The sequence below is a fragment of the Scyliorhinus torazame genome, chromosome 5 (assembly GCF_047496885.1).
Source record: "Scyliorhinus torazame isolate Kashiwa2021f chromosome 5, sScyTor2.1, whole genome shotgun sequence".
NCBI classification, from domain to species: domain Eukaryota; kingdom Metazoa; phylum Chordata; class Chondrichthyes; order Carcharhiniformes; family Scyliorhinidae; genus Scyliorhinus; species Scyliorhinus torazame.
Window position 1 is genome coordinate 299,238,607 of NC_092711.1, and position 17,077 is coordinate 299,255,683.

General features: G+C 48.7%; 1 protein-coding gene across 6 annotated transcripts in view; it reads right to left on the bottom strand.

The window, feature by feature from the left end:
* eda2r (ectodysplasin A2 receptor) overlaps nucleotides 1-17,077 on the bottom strand; it is a 68,693-nt gene that overhangs the window by 28,867 nt on the left and 22,749 nt on the right. For 5 of the 6 annotated variants that reach the window (XM_072505804.1, XM_072505801.1, XM_072505802.1 and 2 more), the window contains 4 exons: nucleotides 16,354-16,436; nucleotides 14,626-14,790; nucleotides 13,942-14,082; nucleotides 12,352-12,451 (listed from right to left, as the gene is read on the bottom strand). In XM_072505804.1, coding sequence (XP_072361905.1) covers nucleotides 12,352-12,451; nucleotides 13,942-14,082; nucleotides 14,626-14,790; nucleotides 16,354-16,436 — 489 coding nt within the window. Of the gene's footprint in view, nucleotides 1-10,554; nucleotides 12,017-12,351; nucleotides 12,452-13,941; nucleotides 14,083-14,625; nucleotides 14,791-16,353; nucleotides 16,437-17,077 lie in introns of those variants that run through there. The other variant, XM_072505805.1, reaches the window with a different exon arrangement.

The window sequence follows — 17,077 nt, forward strand, 5'->3', positions numbered from 1 at the left end:
CGACATTAATTAAAACCATGTAACAAGAAGAAAGAAAGAAGAAAAATAAAAAGGCAGGCAGGCTCCATTAGGAAGTAAGACACTGTAATTCTTATGCGGCTCCTTTTTCTCATCATCTGGACACCTCAGGGTTCTGTACCAAAGAGCGTCGTAAAAGGATTGCCGTAACGGGAGTCAGAATCTGAATCATCACCATCTCCCGGTTGCCAGACTCGTGTATGCCTTTTTTGTGCCGTGGCCGCCTGGGCCGTCATGGAATCTGAATCATCATGTCTTACCAGTCTACAAGAGTTGTCGCGGTGCCAAAAAGGGGTTTGTTTGTCATGAGGCGTAGGGGCGGTGGCAATGAAGGGCAAGTTACTGTTGTCGGGCGGTGGCGGTGGCTCTGGCTGTGGCTGTGGAAGGGGGTATAGTGGGCCAAACATGTCTTGGTCGTGGTACCGGGGGCTGGAGTGACTGGGGCCGGGGAGGTTGTACCAGTGGTCAGTGATCGTGGTCAATTCGGGGAGGCGGGCACTGTCGTCGGAGTCAAGCTCAAGGTGGAAGGTCGTACCTGTGGGCGGAGACAAGGTCGGGTCTGTGTGCGTGGACGTGCGTCAGGGCTGGGGGAGGGCTGGACTAGGTTTTCGATGGGCGGGGCGGAATCATCTGCTATTCCTAGGGAGATGTGGTGGGAGTGGAAACATTGGGTTCCATAGACATTGAGCTGGTTGATGTGGAAGCAACCAGTTTTACCATTGGGGTACGTTATCTTGTACACAGAGGGGTTTACTTTGTCCGAAATGGAGTAGGGTCCTGCAAATTTGGGGGAGAGGAACGAACTGGGGTTGTACAGGGAAACCATCACTTGCTGACCGAATGTATACTCGATGGGGTGGACTGTTTAATCAAAGCAGGCTTTACTCTGCTTCCTTCTAGCGCCTAGTCGGACAGCTGCAGTGAGCTGTGCTGCCTTAATATTGTCTGTGACTTGTTGGACCGCTTTTTCATGGGTGAGGGCGGTGACTGTGGGGCTTGCCAAATCAAGAGCTAATAAATATTCAATTCCTTTCATGGGTCGTCCGGTCATGAGAGTGTGGGGGGTGAAACCTGTGGAACTGGATACTGTGTTCCGAATAATCATAAGGGCGAATGGGAGAACTGTGTCCCATGTGGTGTTATTTTGTTGCACTATTTTTCTGATGGTTGCTTTTAAAGTGCGGTTCATGCGTTCAACAATACCGCTGGATTGGGGGTGATATGCTATGTGGAACTTTGGTTTGATTCCAAAAATTGTTAGAACGTTTTGCATTACTCTGCCGGTGAAATGGGAACCTTGGTCTGACTCAATGCTGCGGGGAGTCCCCAGCGTGTAAATATCTGTTGGGTCAAATCTTAGCTGTGGCCTTTGCAGTGTTTGTCCGTGAGGGAAATGCTTCTACCCATTTTGTAAAGGTGTCGATTACCACTAATACGTATTTGAAACCATTTCTGCAAAAGGGGGGAGGGGGCCAATGTAACCGAGTTGCAAATTTGTCCAAGGGCCATTAACAGGTCGGGTGTGTCTCAATTGTCCCTTCTTGGAGTACTTTCAGGATTGTTCTGTGCAAAGATTAAACAATTCTCAACATAATGTGTTACATCGGATTTTAAATCGGGCCACCAGCACAAAGGTCTTAAATGGGCACTGGTATTGTCTATCCCCTGATGTCCGTCATGAAACTGGTAAATTATCTGGTTTCTGTCCTGGGTGGGGACCACATAAATTCCATTTTTCAAAACTATACAGTCCTGTACCGTCAGTGAGTCCTTGCATTTGTCATAGGGGACTGGGACGTTACCGTCTAAAACTTGTTTGAGAGTGTCATCTGCCTTTTGGGGCTGGGATAGATCCTCGATATTGGTCTGAGAAACCTGGACTGTGTGTATCGGTTCACTTTCGGGGGGTTGACAAAAGTGACCGTGGCGTGATCGTGACTTAGATAAGGCGTTTACCTTTACATTACCGGGTGGGGAGGAACGATGATGGCTTCTCACTTTAATAATACCGTACATGCGGTCTTTAGCTGTCCTAAGAATGTGTTTCAACATTGGGGCTGGGGGTAGGGGTTTACCATCAGCGGATACAAATCCTCGAGATTCCCACAGGGGCAGGAATTCTGTCAAGCTATTGTACACATATAAACTGTCCGAATGCATGTCTGCGGGGGTTGGAAAGGAATCGGGGTGCTGCACTACATATGCCATGGCTGCTAATTCTGCTGCTTGTGAACCTAGGTGGCCGGGCAATTTTAAAGATATTTTTTCTAATGCACGTCCCTGTGCGTCTTCTACATAAATTCCACAACCAGTTATTCTCTTTCCATTTTCTATCGTGGAGGAACCGTCTACATAAATCTTTGAAGCGTTGTCTATGTGTGTGTTTTACTGCCTGCTCGTGGGTGTAATGACCTTGGAATAAAGGGTCCTGTGTGGTATTGGGCTGCTAAGATCTGGCACTCATGTGGGGTCCCTGCATACTGAAGATTGTCTGCTAGAACTGTGTGGGTCTTTATACATTTGACTGTAATGTCCCTTCCTTGTAACAACAGTGTCCAGCAAGCTGCTCTGACCTGACTGACTGAACTGTCCTTTAACCCACCATCTAACAATAGCTACGTTGGAGTGTGCTCGGTTAAAATTGTTACTGGGTTAAGGCCTGTGATATATGCAAAATACTGTACTGCCCAAAAGACTGCAATTAAGTGCCGTTCGCAGACTGTAAATCCTTGCTCTACGGGATCCAAAATTCGTGAAGCATAGGCTACGGGTCCTAAGCGGTCATGTCTTTCCTGTAGGAGTACTGCTGATAGGGTTCGGTCGGTGGTTGCTACTTCTATGGCATAGGGAGAGTGTGGGTCTGGAACTTGCAAAGCGGGGGCTGTGCCTAGGGCGCATTTTAATTCATCGATGGCGCCTGTGTCTGAGGAAGCCATTCCCATGGGGCGTTCTTTTTAAGGAGCTCTGAGAGTGGGGCTGCTTTTGTGGCAAAACCATCTATATGGTTCCTACAATATCCAACTAATCCTAAGAATGACCGGAGTGCAGTGACATTGTGGGGCAGGGGCAATTTAACTATTGACTCAACTCACTTCTGTTCGATCTCTCTCTTCCCGTGGGTGATAATGGTGCCTAAATAAAGGACCTTTTCTTTTAAGATCTGGGCGTTTTTGGGGTTGACCTTGCATCCAATGGATTGCAAAAGACCTAATAATTCCGAAAGAAGATTTACATTCTCTTCCTTTGTGCCCATCTGTAGGAGTAAGTCGTCCACATACTGTATCAGGCATTCAGGGCGGGAAAATTTGGAAAGTTCTTTGGCCAATTGTCGGTGGAAAATGGAGGGGGAGTTGTGGAATCCTTGCGGGAGGCATGTCCACGTATACTGCTGCCCTTGAAATCCGAACGCGAACTTATATTGACAGGTCTTGTCTAGCAGGATGGACCAAAAGCCATTGCTGATGTCCAGCACTGTGAAGTACTTTGCCTGTACTCCCTGCTTGAGCATGGTCTCGGGACTCGTGGCAATGGTGGGGGCTGCTAAAGGGGTTACCTTGTTAAGTTCTCGGTAGTTAATCGCCATGAACCATCAGGTTTTCTTACGGGCCAAATTGGGGCATTATTTGTTGAGGCTACCGGCCAAATTACTCCTTGATCTAATAAGCTATTAATGACTTTTGAAATCTCGCCAGCGGCTTGCTGTGGGAAACCGTATTGCTTCTGTGGCTTAGGATCGGGACCTGAAATTGTGACCATTCCTGGGATCTTCCCACAATCGTGTTTGTGTTGGACAAAGGAAGCTTTATGTTTCCTGAGGACTTCTCTAATTGTCTGGTCTGTACTAATTGTTTGCAGATCAAACCAATAGTCTCCTACTGAGCAAATCCTATGTTCATAGTCCCCTACTGTGAGCGTAGCGGGGGCTCTCGCTGTTTTGCCCATTTTCCATACACATCTATTCACGGGATCAAAGGAGAGGGTGTGGGAGATCATAAAATCGATTCCTAGAATGTGCTCGGCTGTTTGGGGCAAGTCGACTAAAACAACGGGGTGTCTGGTGCATTTGGTTCCTATCTGAATATCTACGGGGGCTGTGATGTATCCCTGCTGTACGTGTCCGGTAAATCCACGAAGGGTGATGGTGTCTGTGGTGGGCCATTTGTCATGCTGGAACATTGTGGAGGAGATTAAAGTGGTGCGGAACCCTCCTGTGTCCCAAAGAAATTCTACTGGATGTCCCCGGACTGTGCCTGTGACTACTGGTCGGCCTGATTTGTCCCAGAGTGTGTCGCAGACCCAAGTTGGGGAGTCCAAACACCGCCAATCTGTGGTGTTGATTGCTGAATTATCTGAACGGGCGCTAACAACATATATGGGCCTAACATTGTTCCAGGGAGGGGGGCCTGGTTGTTGGTGGCGTTGCTGGTTTGGGGGGTTTTGTCGGCATTCGTGGGCATAATGTCCCATGTGTCCACAATTATAGCAACCTGGTGGTGCCTGTGCTCTGGGGTGCTGTCCTTTATGTCTGCCCTCATTTACCCAGGCTGGGTCCTGATTAGTCCTGACTGGGTGCATATTTGCTTCTACCTGTTCTTGATCTGCCTTCCAGTGTAGAGATTGTTCTCAAGCTCTGGAGAGTCGCTTTAAAACCCAAACTTCATTGTGTGAGGAGTCTGCGGGGTCGTAATTCACACAAGCCTTTTGACCTGCTTCTGTGGCGTGGGAGACTAAAGTGTGGGCCTATTTAGTTGTGTCGTCTTCATTTAAGTGTGCGCGGTTCAAATCCCCAAATACTGCTTGAAAATGGATCCAAAGGCGACCTGCAAATGTGGTCGGTTGCTCTCCCTTCCTTTGCTTACAATGTTTCAAACCTTCTACGGGGTCTCCCTTGTTGTACCCGATCGCATCTAAAATGGCTGTTTTCATCTCCTGTAGGGTTCCTCCTCCTACATTCTGGGGTTCTGGTAAAGCTGAGCTGACGGACTGGTCAAGGCTCATGACTATATGTTTAACTTCCTCCCTTTCATCTAGACCGTACATAACCTTTTGCTGGCGTACTCTCTCAATTAAATTTTGCGGGTCTGCGGTGGGTTCGAATGGATCAATTTTAGCGCAGGCATCTCTCAATTGGGTGATGGATAATGGGGTGGTGTAAACGCAATCGGGCTCCTCCCGATCCGATGAACTGCGCTGTGTGGTGACCGGATTCATTGGGGTGTGTGCTGCCTGTGCAGTCGGTGGTGCAGGTGTTTTCCTTTTCGGGGAATGGGGGGCTCTATTGTGATTTTCTGTGTCCTCCACATATCTCTGGGCGGTTTCATTTAGTTCTTGCCAATTGGGGGCACCTTCCTCATCTAAATTTTGTCAAAAGGTATCTCTAAATCAGTTTTGCATTGAAAGCAGTGACTGCAACTTCTCTATTTTTTGCCTACATTTCACGTGGTCTACTGTGCTCTGTCTTTGTTCTGTAGTGGAGCTATGGAGCACTCGTAAAGCTGCCTTTAAATCCGCGCATTGACTCATTAACTGTGCTACCTGCTGTTCTGTCTCTTCTCATATCAAGACTGCGCGCTGTGTATCTTGGTCGGCTTTATCGTACTGGGTCTGAAAGCTGCTCAGGTGAACTAAACAAGATTGGTGGACCCGTTTGACATCAGCCATCTCTTTATCTTTATCTGCCAACTGACCCCGGAGTTGCTCAATAATCTTTTCGCTTTCAATATTGTTCCCTCATTCTTCTCCTCTTTCTCAACTAGCTGCCTGCGGAGCGTCCTCACGACCTCCTCTGTGCCTCACAACTGTGCCAAACAGGACACCATTGCCATCGGCTTTTGAACTCTCGCTGCGTTTTTCTTATGTACCTCGGTTAGGTTGTCGCACCGGGTTTGTCCTATGCTTCCTGGACCTCACTCATCATTTGAACAAAACTCGGACCAAAGGGGCCATCCTTTCCCCTTCAAATACTTCCTCAATTCCTCTTCCCATATGGGGCACTGCTCTGCTCTGTTGTCGCTGCGACCTCGGGTTCCTGGAGGTTCATTAAACGTTCCATCGCTTTTGTGGCCATTGCCAGTATTATCTCATTTTTCCTACCGTTAATCTCTGTTTTCCTACCATTAATCTATGTTTTCCTACTGTTATTTTGGGACAGGGGGAATAAGGCGGTGTTCGAACAGCGGGTATGGCCTAGGCTATTTTCCGGTTCACAATACTCCCGATAGTTTTGACACAATCTAACGAGTTTACCTTATATCCCTGTTAGTACGCATGCAGGTTAGTACACACTTCCAAAATTCGGTGATTTGGTCGATATGGGCTTGCACTTGTGGTTCTTTCTCTTTCACGCAATTGGATTTCAAGGTTTGTGGGTTCTCTTGGAGTGACAAAATCACTTCTAATTTGAGTCCCGTCAGATGTCGCCAATAATGTTTCCAATTCGGCACCAATAATGTTGCCAATTAATAATGATGCTCTTTAGAGTCGCCAGGTATCAAATGATACCACCACAAGGCTTTACCGGATATCCATCAATGGACCACACAACCAGTTAGTCAGTTCAAGTTCAAAGATGGTTTATTTACACACAAGGATTACTTCGGCACGCACCACAAAACACTACAAGTTAAACTACACCTAAACAACTACAATAACCTATACTTAACTTCAGGGCAACCGGCTCTGTGCAGATGGACAAGGCCTTTGTCTGGATCTTGCGTGGCTGGGTGGAAGAAGTGTCTCTGTTTCTGCTGGGCTCATCCGTCTGGTAGCAATCGTTGGTCTTGAACTTGTCTGTCTGGTCGTTATGTTGCACTTGGGTTGGCATAGGCCGGATCCAAGAGAGACCGAGCACATGGCTGTGTCTCTTCTTATCCCTCTGGGATTTCCTGCTCTTTGAGGTGGTCCTTAACTTGGACCCAATAATTCGACAGGCTTCGATTTTGGCCAATAAAGGGGCAGGTGCCTTGATGGCTGGGTGTGTCCTTAGCGGTCATTGACCTTGGCTGTTTGGGCTCCCTGAGTAAAGGGAGTGGCGCCGATTAGTCTGTACCTGTATCGGTTACCTGAGTACAGTTCTTTTGTTCTGGGGAAATGGGCCATTAGTATGCAAACGAGCGGGGGTTTCGATCGCGTCTAGCTATCTGGGTTGCAAATACACACACAAGTTCTGAGTCTGTCTGAGACCTGGGTTGGCCATAATTCCCATGGTCCTTTGCAGGTGGCCATTTGAGATGGCTATAACCCCCAGACCCCCGACTATCCAGTACCCTCTCACTGATCCTTGACATGCTTAGCCTTCCGTGGTCTAACATGGGCTGAGCACCAATTCCATGCCCCATCTTCCCGGTCAGGGGCTCCTGCTCGACCACCTCCCAACCTCACCCCACCTCGGCACACCACATGCAGGTGATGGTTGAGAGCGAACACTCAGCAGACAGGCAGGGGTAAAACTATGGCATTGAATGATAATTTCCAGCGCTCAGCTCTCTGCGGATTATCATCACCGCCCCCCCCCCCCCCCCCCACCCCCCACCCCAACCCTCTCGCTGACAGTCCCATCACCCTATCACCCTAGAATGATGTTACACAGACCCTGGGATGGTAAAGGATGGTGATTTGTGAGGGGGAGCGTGACTGCAGAGAGATGGGTGGGATGAGAGAGAGGCAGAATGATGGACGAGGTGAAGTGGGCGAAGATGAGCGTCTCCCCAGCCCTCCAGGTTTGCCAGACTCCGTCCGCTGCTGCCAGTCCTCCATCCTCTGGCTGGTCCTGAGGGTCCTTCCTGGGCTCGTCCTCCAGCCACTCCTGGCCCGGCGCCTCCTTGTCCTCCTCGGAGGTGGCCACATGTTCCTCTCCCTCCACCTCCAGCATGTTGCCCCGCTGCTGTGCCAGGTTGTGGATGACACAACAGACCACCACAAAGTGGGCAACCCTCGAGGGGGTGGACCCTTGGAGGGTGTATGGGCGGCACGGCAGCACAGTGGCTCGCACTGTTGCTTCACAGCACCAGAGTGTCAGGTTCGATTCCCGGCTTGGGCCACTGTCTGTGCGGAGTCTGCACGTTTTCCCCGTGTCTGTGAGGGTTTCCTCCGGGTGCTCCGGTTTCCTCCCACAGGTCCCAAAAGACGTGCTGTTAGGTGAATTGGACATTCTGAATTCTCCCTCCGTATACCCGAACAGGCGCCGGAGTGTGGCAGCTAGGGGATTTTCACAGTAACTTAATTAGAGCGTTAATGTAAGCCTACTCGTGACAATAATAAAGATTATTATTATTACTGCAGTGCACCACCAGAGTGGTCGAGGCATTGGAACCACATCTTGAGGAGCTCGATGCACTGCTCAATGACAGCCCAGGTGGCCACATGGGCTTTTGTATCGATTTGCTGCATCGGTCACCGACCTCCGTACTGGCGACATCAGCCAGGTTCTCAGCAGGTACGCCTTATCCACCAAGAGCCAACAGGTGCTCTTGGGTGGTCCGAAGAGGCCGGGGATGTCTGACTGCCCCAGGATGTAACTGTCGTGCACAGACCCTGGGAAGCGGGCACACACGCGCATGACCTTCAGGTGGTGGTGGCACAGAAGCTGGATGTTCAGGGAGTGGATCCCTTTCTGTTGATGTGGGTCGGTGAGAGCAAGGCAACATGCATGCCATCCACTACCCCCTGGACCTGGGGCATCCCGGCAATGACGGAGAATCTTGCATCTTGTTGGGCTTGGTCGTTGTCAAAGTCGATGGAGTTATCTGCCCGGGCACCAGGGCATCTGTGACTTCACTTGTGGGCTGCAGCTAGTGAGATGCCCTGCAATGATCCTGCGCCTTTGAAGTTCAGTAAGAAGTCTGACAACACCAGGTCAAAGTCCAACTGGTTTGTTTGGAATCAGTAGCTTTTGGACGCAGCTCCTTCATCAGGTGATTGCTCACTGGACCCCAGACCCTGTACCCCAGACACCTGTACGTTACGTTAACCAAACTGGGCACTGGTCCCCTCCCCGGTGCACACACCCACCCTCTAGTTGCGGAGATGTCCCCAGTGCTGCGGCCCAGCCCCTGGTTGCTCAGATGTTAATGGCTGCATCCTAGGTGCTGCCTCTCAGTGTCCAGGCAGCATGGTCTGATTGGGATACTAGACAATAACTCCCACATGTTACAGGGCACGCCTACCACAGAAATCCACTTGGGGTGTGTGAAGTGCTCACTTAACTACGATGGCTAACTCCGTATTAGCAATAGCCTTCAGCCACATGGCTGCAGTGCCCCCGGGCTCTTTGCCGGTGAGCGACAATGGCTACTCACCTCCTCGGGTCCCGCAGCAGCTCTTCCGCCAGGTTCAGGTTTTAAAAAAGGAGTACTAATCTGCACCGTGTGACCACTTGTTGGGAGTCGGTTAGATTACAGGATTGGATAGGTGGTCGCTCCTATTAATTGTATGGAGATTGGGCTTATGTGGTGATTAATGGTTCCTCACCACGCTCGGGCGAGGTCCCGATTTCGCCATTGGGAGCAAACCGATTGGCACGGTTCTTGATTCTGGCCTCTCCCGAGATTTAATGGCCTCGTCGTGCTCCCGCTTAAGCGTGACGCGGCCATGAAATTGGGGCACCGAAATGTGATAGCGAGCAGAAACCTACACTCGACCCGATGAGGCTACCCTGCCACCCTGGAACGTGGGCACCGCCCATTAGAACAAAGAACAAAGAAAAGTACAGCACAGGAACAGGCCCTTCGGCCCTCTAAGCCTGTGCTGACCATGCTGCCCGTCTAAACTAAAATCTTCTACACTTCCTGGGTCCGTATCCCCCTATTCCCATCCTCTATTCATGTATTTGTCAAGATGCCCCTTAAATGTCACTGCTTTCACCCTGCTTCCACCACCTCCTCCGGCAGCGAGTTCCAGGCACCCACTACCCTCTGTGTAAAAAACTTGCCTCGTACATCTCCTCTAAACCTTGCCTCTCGCACCTTAAACCTATGCCCCCTAGTAATTGACCCCTCTACCCTGGGGAAAAGCCTCTGACTATCCACTCTGTCTACGCCCCTCATAATTTTGTAGACGAACATTGTGGGCAGGACCATGATTGCAACGCCTTGCGAGGTCTGCGTCGATCTTGCCAGGCGATACTGGCCGTCGGAAAGCCTGCAGGAGGCCTCTCCTGGCATCTACCAGCCGCGCCGCGCTCCCATTCAGGCACAACGCGGCGGGTACATCGCACCCAGGGAATTTGAAGCTTGAAAAGATGAGGGCAAATCGAGGGGACTGTTAGCAATGGTGGTGATATAGAAAGAGGAATCATTATTTCCCCTGAGACGGACCACCATCGGCCTTCCCGATGAACCTAAATCAGAGAAACAGATGAAACTCTGTGCAGATATTATTTTTGTGTGGACATATTGTGTGCAATAGTACTAGTAGCCAAGAGGCTGGACATCCTGGCAGCTCTATGAAAGGCTTCACATGGAATCTCTGTAGATTATCTTAAAGGTTGTGCATGAGAACAACATTCTCTTAACCACAAACTGAGATCAGTTGATCTGACTTTGAATGGAATTTAATGCAGGGCAACTGAGGCCAACAACTAAATTCATTCCATCTGACAAAGTAACTTCAATATTTATTTCCAGTTTGTTTGGTTGAAGTGATTCAAATGATTAAAAAAACTCCCATTTATTCTTTGTGGCTTTTACGACATTCCTGAAGCCAAGTCCAAAAGGTGTGTCCCAGAGTCACCTGATTTATATTCCATTGAGACTTATTGCTGGACACAGGTATCACCTGAGACTTATTGCTGGACACGGATATCACCTGAGACTTATTGCTAGATACGGGTATCACCTGAGACTTATTGCTGGACACAGGTATCACCGGAGACTTATTGCTGGACACAGGTATCACCTGAGACTTATTGCTGGACACGGGTATCACCTGAGACTTATTGCTGGACACGTGTTCAATTCCAACCACGGGTGACTGTCTATGTGGAGTTTGCACATTCTCTCCGTGTCTGCGTGGGTTTCCTCTGGGTGCTCCGGTTTACTCCCACAGTTCAAAGGTGTGCAGGTTAGGTGGATTGGCCATGCTAAATTGCCCCTTAGTGTCCAGGGATGTGCAGATTAGCTCATGGAGTTGCGGGGATAAGGCTGGGTGGGCATGAGTAGAGTGCTCTTTCGAAGGGTAGGTGCAGGCTTAATGGGTCAAATGGCCTCCTTCTTCACTTGTATGATTCTATAGGGGCGGGGGGGGGAGCCATACCACTGGCAGGGGGTTCTTCAGCTGAGGCTGGGGGGACTGGTGGAGGGCGGTGAGGAGGGTTACAGTGGAGGCATTTTCTGGCAGGCCGGGTCAGCGTGTGGCCTGCGCCATGTTATACGGCAGGGCCGCTGCATGCCTTGTGCATGCACGGCCACAGACCCGCCCATTCTCCGTCCGTCTCTGGAGGTAAAGCCGAGGACTTTATGTGGCGCGGCTGCTAGCCCCCGCCGGACGGAGCATCGGTGCAGAGAACACTCGACGTATTGACCGTAAGACCAGACTCTTCCTCCGGTCATAGCCACAAAATTGGAGAATCCAGCCCGTTGTGTTTAAAATAGTCGGAGAGGGCGCCTCCTTCATTGAGTGCCCTCTTTTAATGCTTAATCAGCACTTGACAGCTTCCTTTTAGTCCTCAGTTTAGAGAGCCCACCCACCATCCTTAATAGGCCAGAGTCTGCCCCCGAGCCACTGAGAGGCCAATTAGAGAACATCACATCGGAACAAGGAGCAGAAGTAGGCAATTCAGCCCTTCGAGCCAGGTGAGTGAACGTTCCCGACACAGTGCAGGTTACTGATCCTTATTGGAGCCTGAGGACAGGGCCCCAGAAGCCGACAGGGAAAGCTGTGCCTCAGGTCTTCGCTTTGTTTTTCCACAGATAGTCTCTGGTCTCTCACAGGTGTTGGCTGGTGGAACTGAAATGCCTTTGGGGTTCCATATACTTGTCAGTTAGATTATGTTCAATGGTGCCTAGGCAATGAAATGCATTTCTACTTCAATAGGGTTATTATTAAAACAGGTACACATTAATAGTATTACAGCATAACGCACTGGGAGATCAGCATTCCAATAACATTAAAGGCCTATAAGAATTTTGATGGAAAATTAATTCTGTTCATGGTGCAATTCCATGCAAATGAGCTTTTTAAAATCCCATTTGATCAATGTCTACACCCCCTCAGTGATTTAATGGTTGCGAGTAATACATGTTACCAACTACTTTGGGTCACAAGTTTAATTTGCCTCTACCAGGCAATGTCATCCCGATGTACTCTCCCACAGGAAGGGAATTTTCCCAAGCTTACCTTCTGCCTTGGTCTTGAGATCCTGGCGGAGACAGATAGGCCACAAAACATGATCCTAAGGTCCATGGTGCTTCTTCAGGCGGAACCACATCTGCTGGTCCTGAGTGTGAAAATAGGACATGAGGGCTAACTGTGCTGAAGTGACATTTTGCAGTTACATTGGCTGGTGGTGGTCAGAAACCTATATTCAGTTGCATTTCCACCGCATCACAAAAACAGAAAACTGCAAGCCAGATACAACGCCACCTGTAGCTTCTCCCAATATAATTTCTCCTTTGGCCTTCAGCAGATGCTGAGCCCTGTTCCAATACAATTCAAAGGGTTTCACGATACCTCCAGAACCTGGCTAAAACAGCTGGTCCTCATGTCTGTGCCTTGGCAGCCAATAGAAGTTGGCTATTGAACAGTTCGTCATATATTGAGCATGATCTTCCCCTGATCAATGTTCACACAAATGCACTTTCCAGCAGATATTACTGAATGACACTCACAACTAAATGGTTTTCCCTTACATCAGCTCAAAGGCACACAGCCCAGATGTTGCGCCTACATGTAAAGCTCATTTAAGATCATTTAACTCAGCACGTTTTCCTAGAGTGCCATAGAGTCCCCTACAGTGCAGAAAGAGGCACTCGGAGTAAACACATGCATACTTGGGGAGAAAGTGTGCAAACTCTGCACAGTCACCCAAGGCCGGAATTGAACCCGGGTCTCTGGCACTGTGAGGCAGCAGTGCTAACCACTGTGCCCCCACCCTGAGGCTTTCTTTGGCATTTATTACACGTTCCTATTAGCCCTCGAGAAGGACAGTGAGGTTGTAAGGAGGAGGAAGAGCATGCAGGGCAGAGTAACACGATCGTAACCAACCAAGCCCCAATGGGGTCGTATGTATACCCCTCAGAACAGTATGACATTTCTGTGTCTAACCATCTATATATAAACTTTCTTTTCCACAAGATTCCAAGGGATAAAGAGCAGCATCAACCACACTTCAACTTGTGACACATGCAAATGTGTCATCTTGATTGTCCATAGGTGCACCTGTTTATTGTTAAAATATCCATGCTAATTTGCTCAAATATGGTTAGATAAGAAAAGCTATTATGAGCCAGTAACTCTCACCAAAAAAACATTATTGTGTAATAAGATAAATTTGTAAAAGCCAATAGTGTATCCGCCAAGGAGCAACGCTGCAGGATACCCACTAGTCATTGGATAACTCCACCAAGTGGCAATATGTTATCATTGACAGTTTGACCTTTCCACCATCGTGAACGGAGGGGAGTGGGATTGTATAGAACACCCTTGGGTCACATGACTCACATCGAATGTATGCACTGAATATTATCAGAATCACAATTGTAAGGAAGCACCCAAGGGTGCAACTTGATTGATGTAGACAACTTTGCACCATTTGGAATGACCATCGGAATGCCCATTTTGAAGTGCTTGTAATGTTTCTTGGACCATGTGGAGATTAGGGCATGAAATTGGAGCTAAAGTAGAAGCTCAACCAGTGTTGAGTGGCAGAGCAGGCTAGGGGTGTGGCCAACTCCTGCTCCTGACGGTTTCGTGATTGGCTTGTCTTACCTGCGCGCTGTGCTGCATTCTTGCCAGCACTGATCTTCTGACAGTGCATAATCAAACCTTCAGTGCTCGCGTCGTCCACCTGCACCTCAGAACACAAAGATTCCACTCTGTATCTCCCAGTCGCGTGGGGTCTCGGGTGTCCTGGAAGGTGAAGCATTTGTATGAATCAGCTCATGTTCACTGGCACAACAGCGGCTGAATTTCCAGCGTGCTGCACCAGAAGGAAAGGTTTGTTATTTAAGTATTAGTTATTGAGACACTCAGGTGACGGAATGTGGCTCAGTGCTGGTGAAAGAGGAAATACCCGCCAACACCTTTTACAAGCCCCGGATGTTCTAAAGTTTTACAGGCAATGAAATAGTTTTGAAGTGTAGTCACTGTTGTGCACTACAAAGGTTTCTAAAGGAGTAGAAAAGAAGTCAAAATAAAAAAAGCAACATAATGAGAAGATAAAACCAAGCTGATTGTAAAGGACGGGGAGAGGGACTGGGAACTAATGCAGGACAAACAATGAAAAGAAGTCACAAAATATTGACTCTAATACAGTGAAGATTTTAGGGTGAGGAATGCTATGAAGGTTGCTATATTTGGGGCTTATGAGAAACTGTCTCAGTGGTGAGAGAGTGACCAGCAAGTCACAGCTGACACTAGTGTATATATAACTTGCAGTACGAGCATGATTACCGTTGTTCTGCTTGTCTGCGATCAGTTTTCTGCAGTAGATGAAACAGAGGAGCAGGGCAGCCAGCAGGATCGTTGTCAGTGCGCTGCAGAGCACAGCTACAAGGGCAGTGTCATAGGGAGCAGCCTCCGAGTTCAGGTCCCTCGCCACACTTGCTCTGGAGATACCTGTGAAACAGAGGGCAAACTGCATGAAATCCAAATGTTCCAAACATGTACCCACCGAGAGACTGCTGCCTGATCAGGATCACTCTGAAGTCAAGTTACTTTTTTGATAATTGGAAAACTCAAAAAAAAATCAGGTCCCAACAAGGTCACAGGGAGGACCCAACCCCACAGTCACTGTGGCTGCTGCTGCCTACCTCCAAGTGACTGGTCAGAGGTGTCTGGGCATTCAGGCAAGCTATCCATTCTGACAGCCAGGGTTAGTGTGCAGACACTTGTCGTAACAATTCTACGATTCTAACAAATGTCTGTCTTGGAGGGGGGGGGAAACCCATTTACAAATATATATATTTTTTTAATGTTCTTGTTTCCTTACAGGTAGGAGTTGATCGATGCTTTTGCAGACGTATAATTGATACTGCAGTCCAAGCATGGCAGTCCTCTCAACATGCAGACAATACCACGCTGAAATAATCATGTTGACATATTAGATGTCCCGTGAAGCTTACTCACTGCATTTTCAGCCACACAGCTCAAGACCCAGGTGCTACTGCAAACAGCGGGATGCCCAATTAAATGATGAACTACCCTTTAGCTCCATTTGACCATTATTTATGGATTGGGATGGTGCGAAGATTAAAATCAGGGAGAGCTGTTGGTTCACTATTTAATATGCTGCACTGGGGTTTCATCACCTCATTCTTCTGCGATCGATCACTTTCTCTGTCCTTAAATGAACACTGTTCAGAAGCATTGTGATTCTAAGTTTTCATTTTGGCAAGAAAAAAAAAATCAATAAGGTAGCTGGGCCAAAAAATATTGACTGTTTGTGGCAATATTATTAGTTGAACATATATAATTTCGCGAAATTTCTCTGTCCCGCGTACCATGCCTGGCAGGAAGAATTGATGTACAACCTGTTCCCAGTAGTATGCCAGTATGTCTCTATTAATAGCCCTTGCAGAGCAGAAGGCAGTGGTTTTCACTTGGCCTTGTGGGGAGCCGACCTGACCTTTATTTGACACTTGTTTACCCCTTAACGGGGAGGTGAGATCAGAAGACTGCTATGTGGGGGGATTGTAGGCAGGGGTTTCATGTTCCAATATTCTACAGCACTCCCCAGTGTCACCACTCAACACTCGGGCTGCCATTCCTGGACTCTCTAAGCCTTGGATGATTAATATCCAGGGGAATGCCATGAGTGGCCCATAAAACTCAGAGACAGATTGAAAAGTCTTTCGAGTGTTGATTACTTCCAAAATCATTGCGCAAGGGATATCGGAAATCCTCCAGTCCCAACTGGCACGGAAAGGTAGTGCCTCACGGGGGCAGATGTGCTAATCAATCAGTTTTTCCACAGTAGATAAAATAGAGGAGGGGGGCAGCCAGTGGAATCGTTGTCAGTGCGCTGCTACAAGGGCAGTGTCACCGGAGGGGGTGGAAACCTCCAGGCGCAAATCCAGCCAGAGCAAGGCTGGCAAACCCTGGTGAGGTTCCCCACGACATTGGGGATTCGTCATGTTCTCAAGTCAGGGCAAAAACACGCAGACAGAAGCTACCACTTACACTGAGGTTCACCAGGAGCTGGATCTGTGCAGGGAATGCACTCTGTGTCTGGAAACCCTCCAAGCCTGGTCTTCCTGTAGAATCTACAAGAAAGCAAAATAAAAAGGATTTACTGAGAAACCTCGGGAGGGGCCAAGCTTCGTAGTGACTCAACTAAGGATGAAACAGTGAGAAGAAAATATGAAATGAACCAGGGAATGGTGATTAGATAACGCTAGTCTAGACTGCCTGGAGATTGGGAGAGTGGGGCGTCTTTTTGAGAAAGTGCCAATGAGTGCTCTGGTTTTCTCCCACAGTCCAAAGCGGTGCAGATTGGGTGGATTGGTCATGATTGGTTATGGGGATAGGGCCGGGAAGTGGACATAGGCGGAGTGCTCTTTCAGAGGGTCAGTGCTGCCAGGATGGGCCGAAAGGCCTCCTTCTGCATTGTCGGGATTCAATGGATTCTAAGAAAATAAAATTGTATTTAGGACGTCGCCAAAGGCAACGGACAGGGAATGTCTTCACAAACACATTTATGTACCAACCTTAATAACTCCTCCACTCCCCGTCTCACAGTTGGGACGGCAAACAGGAGCGTCACTCTCCAGCTGACTATGTGAAACCTTGATGTGGCGATGCCGGCGTTGGACTGGGGTGAGCACAGTACGAAGTCTTACAACACCAGGTTAAAGTCCAACAGGTTTGTTTCGATGTCACTAGCTTTCGGAGCGCTGCTCCTTCC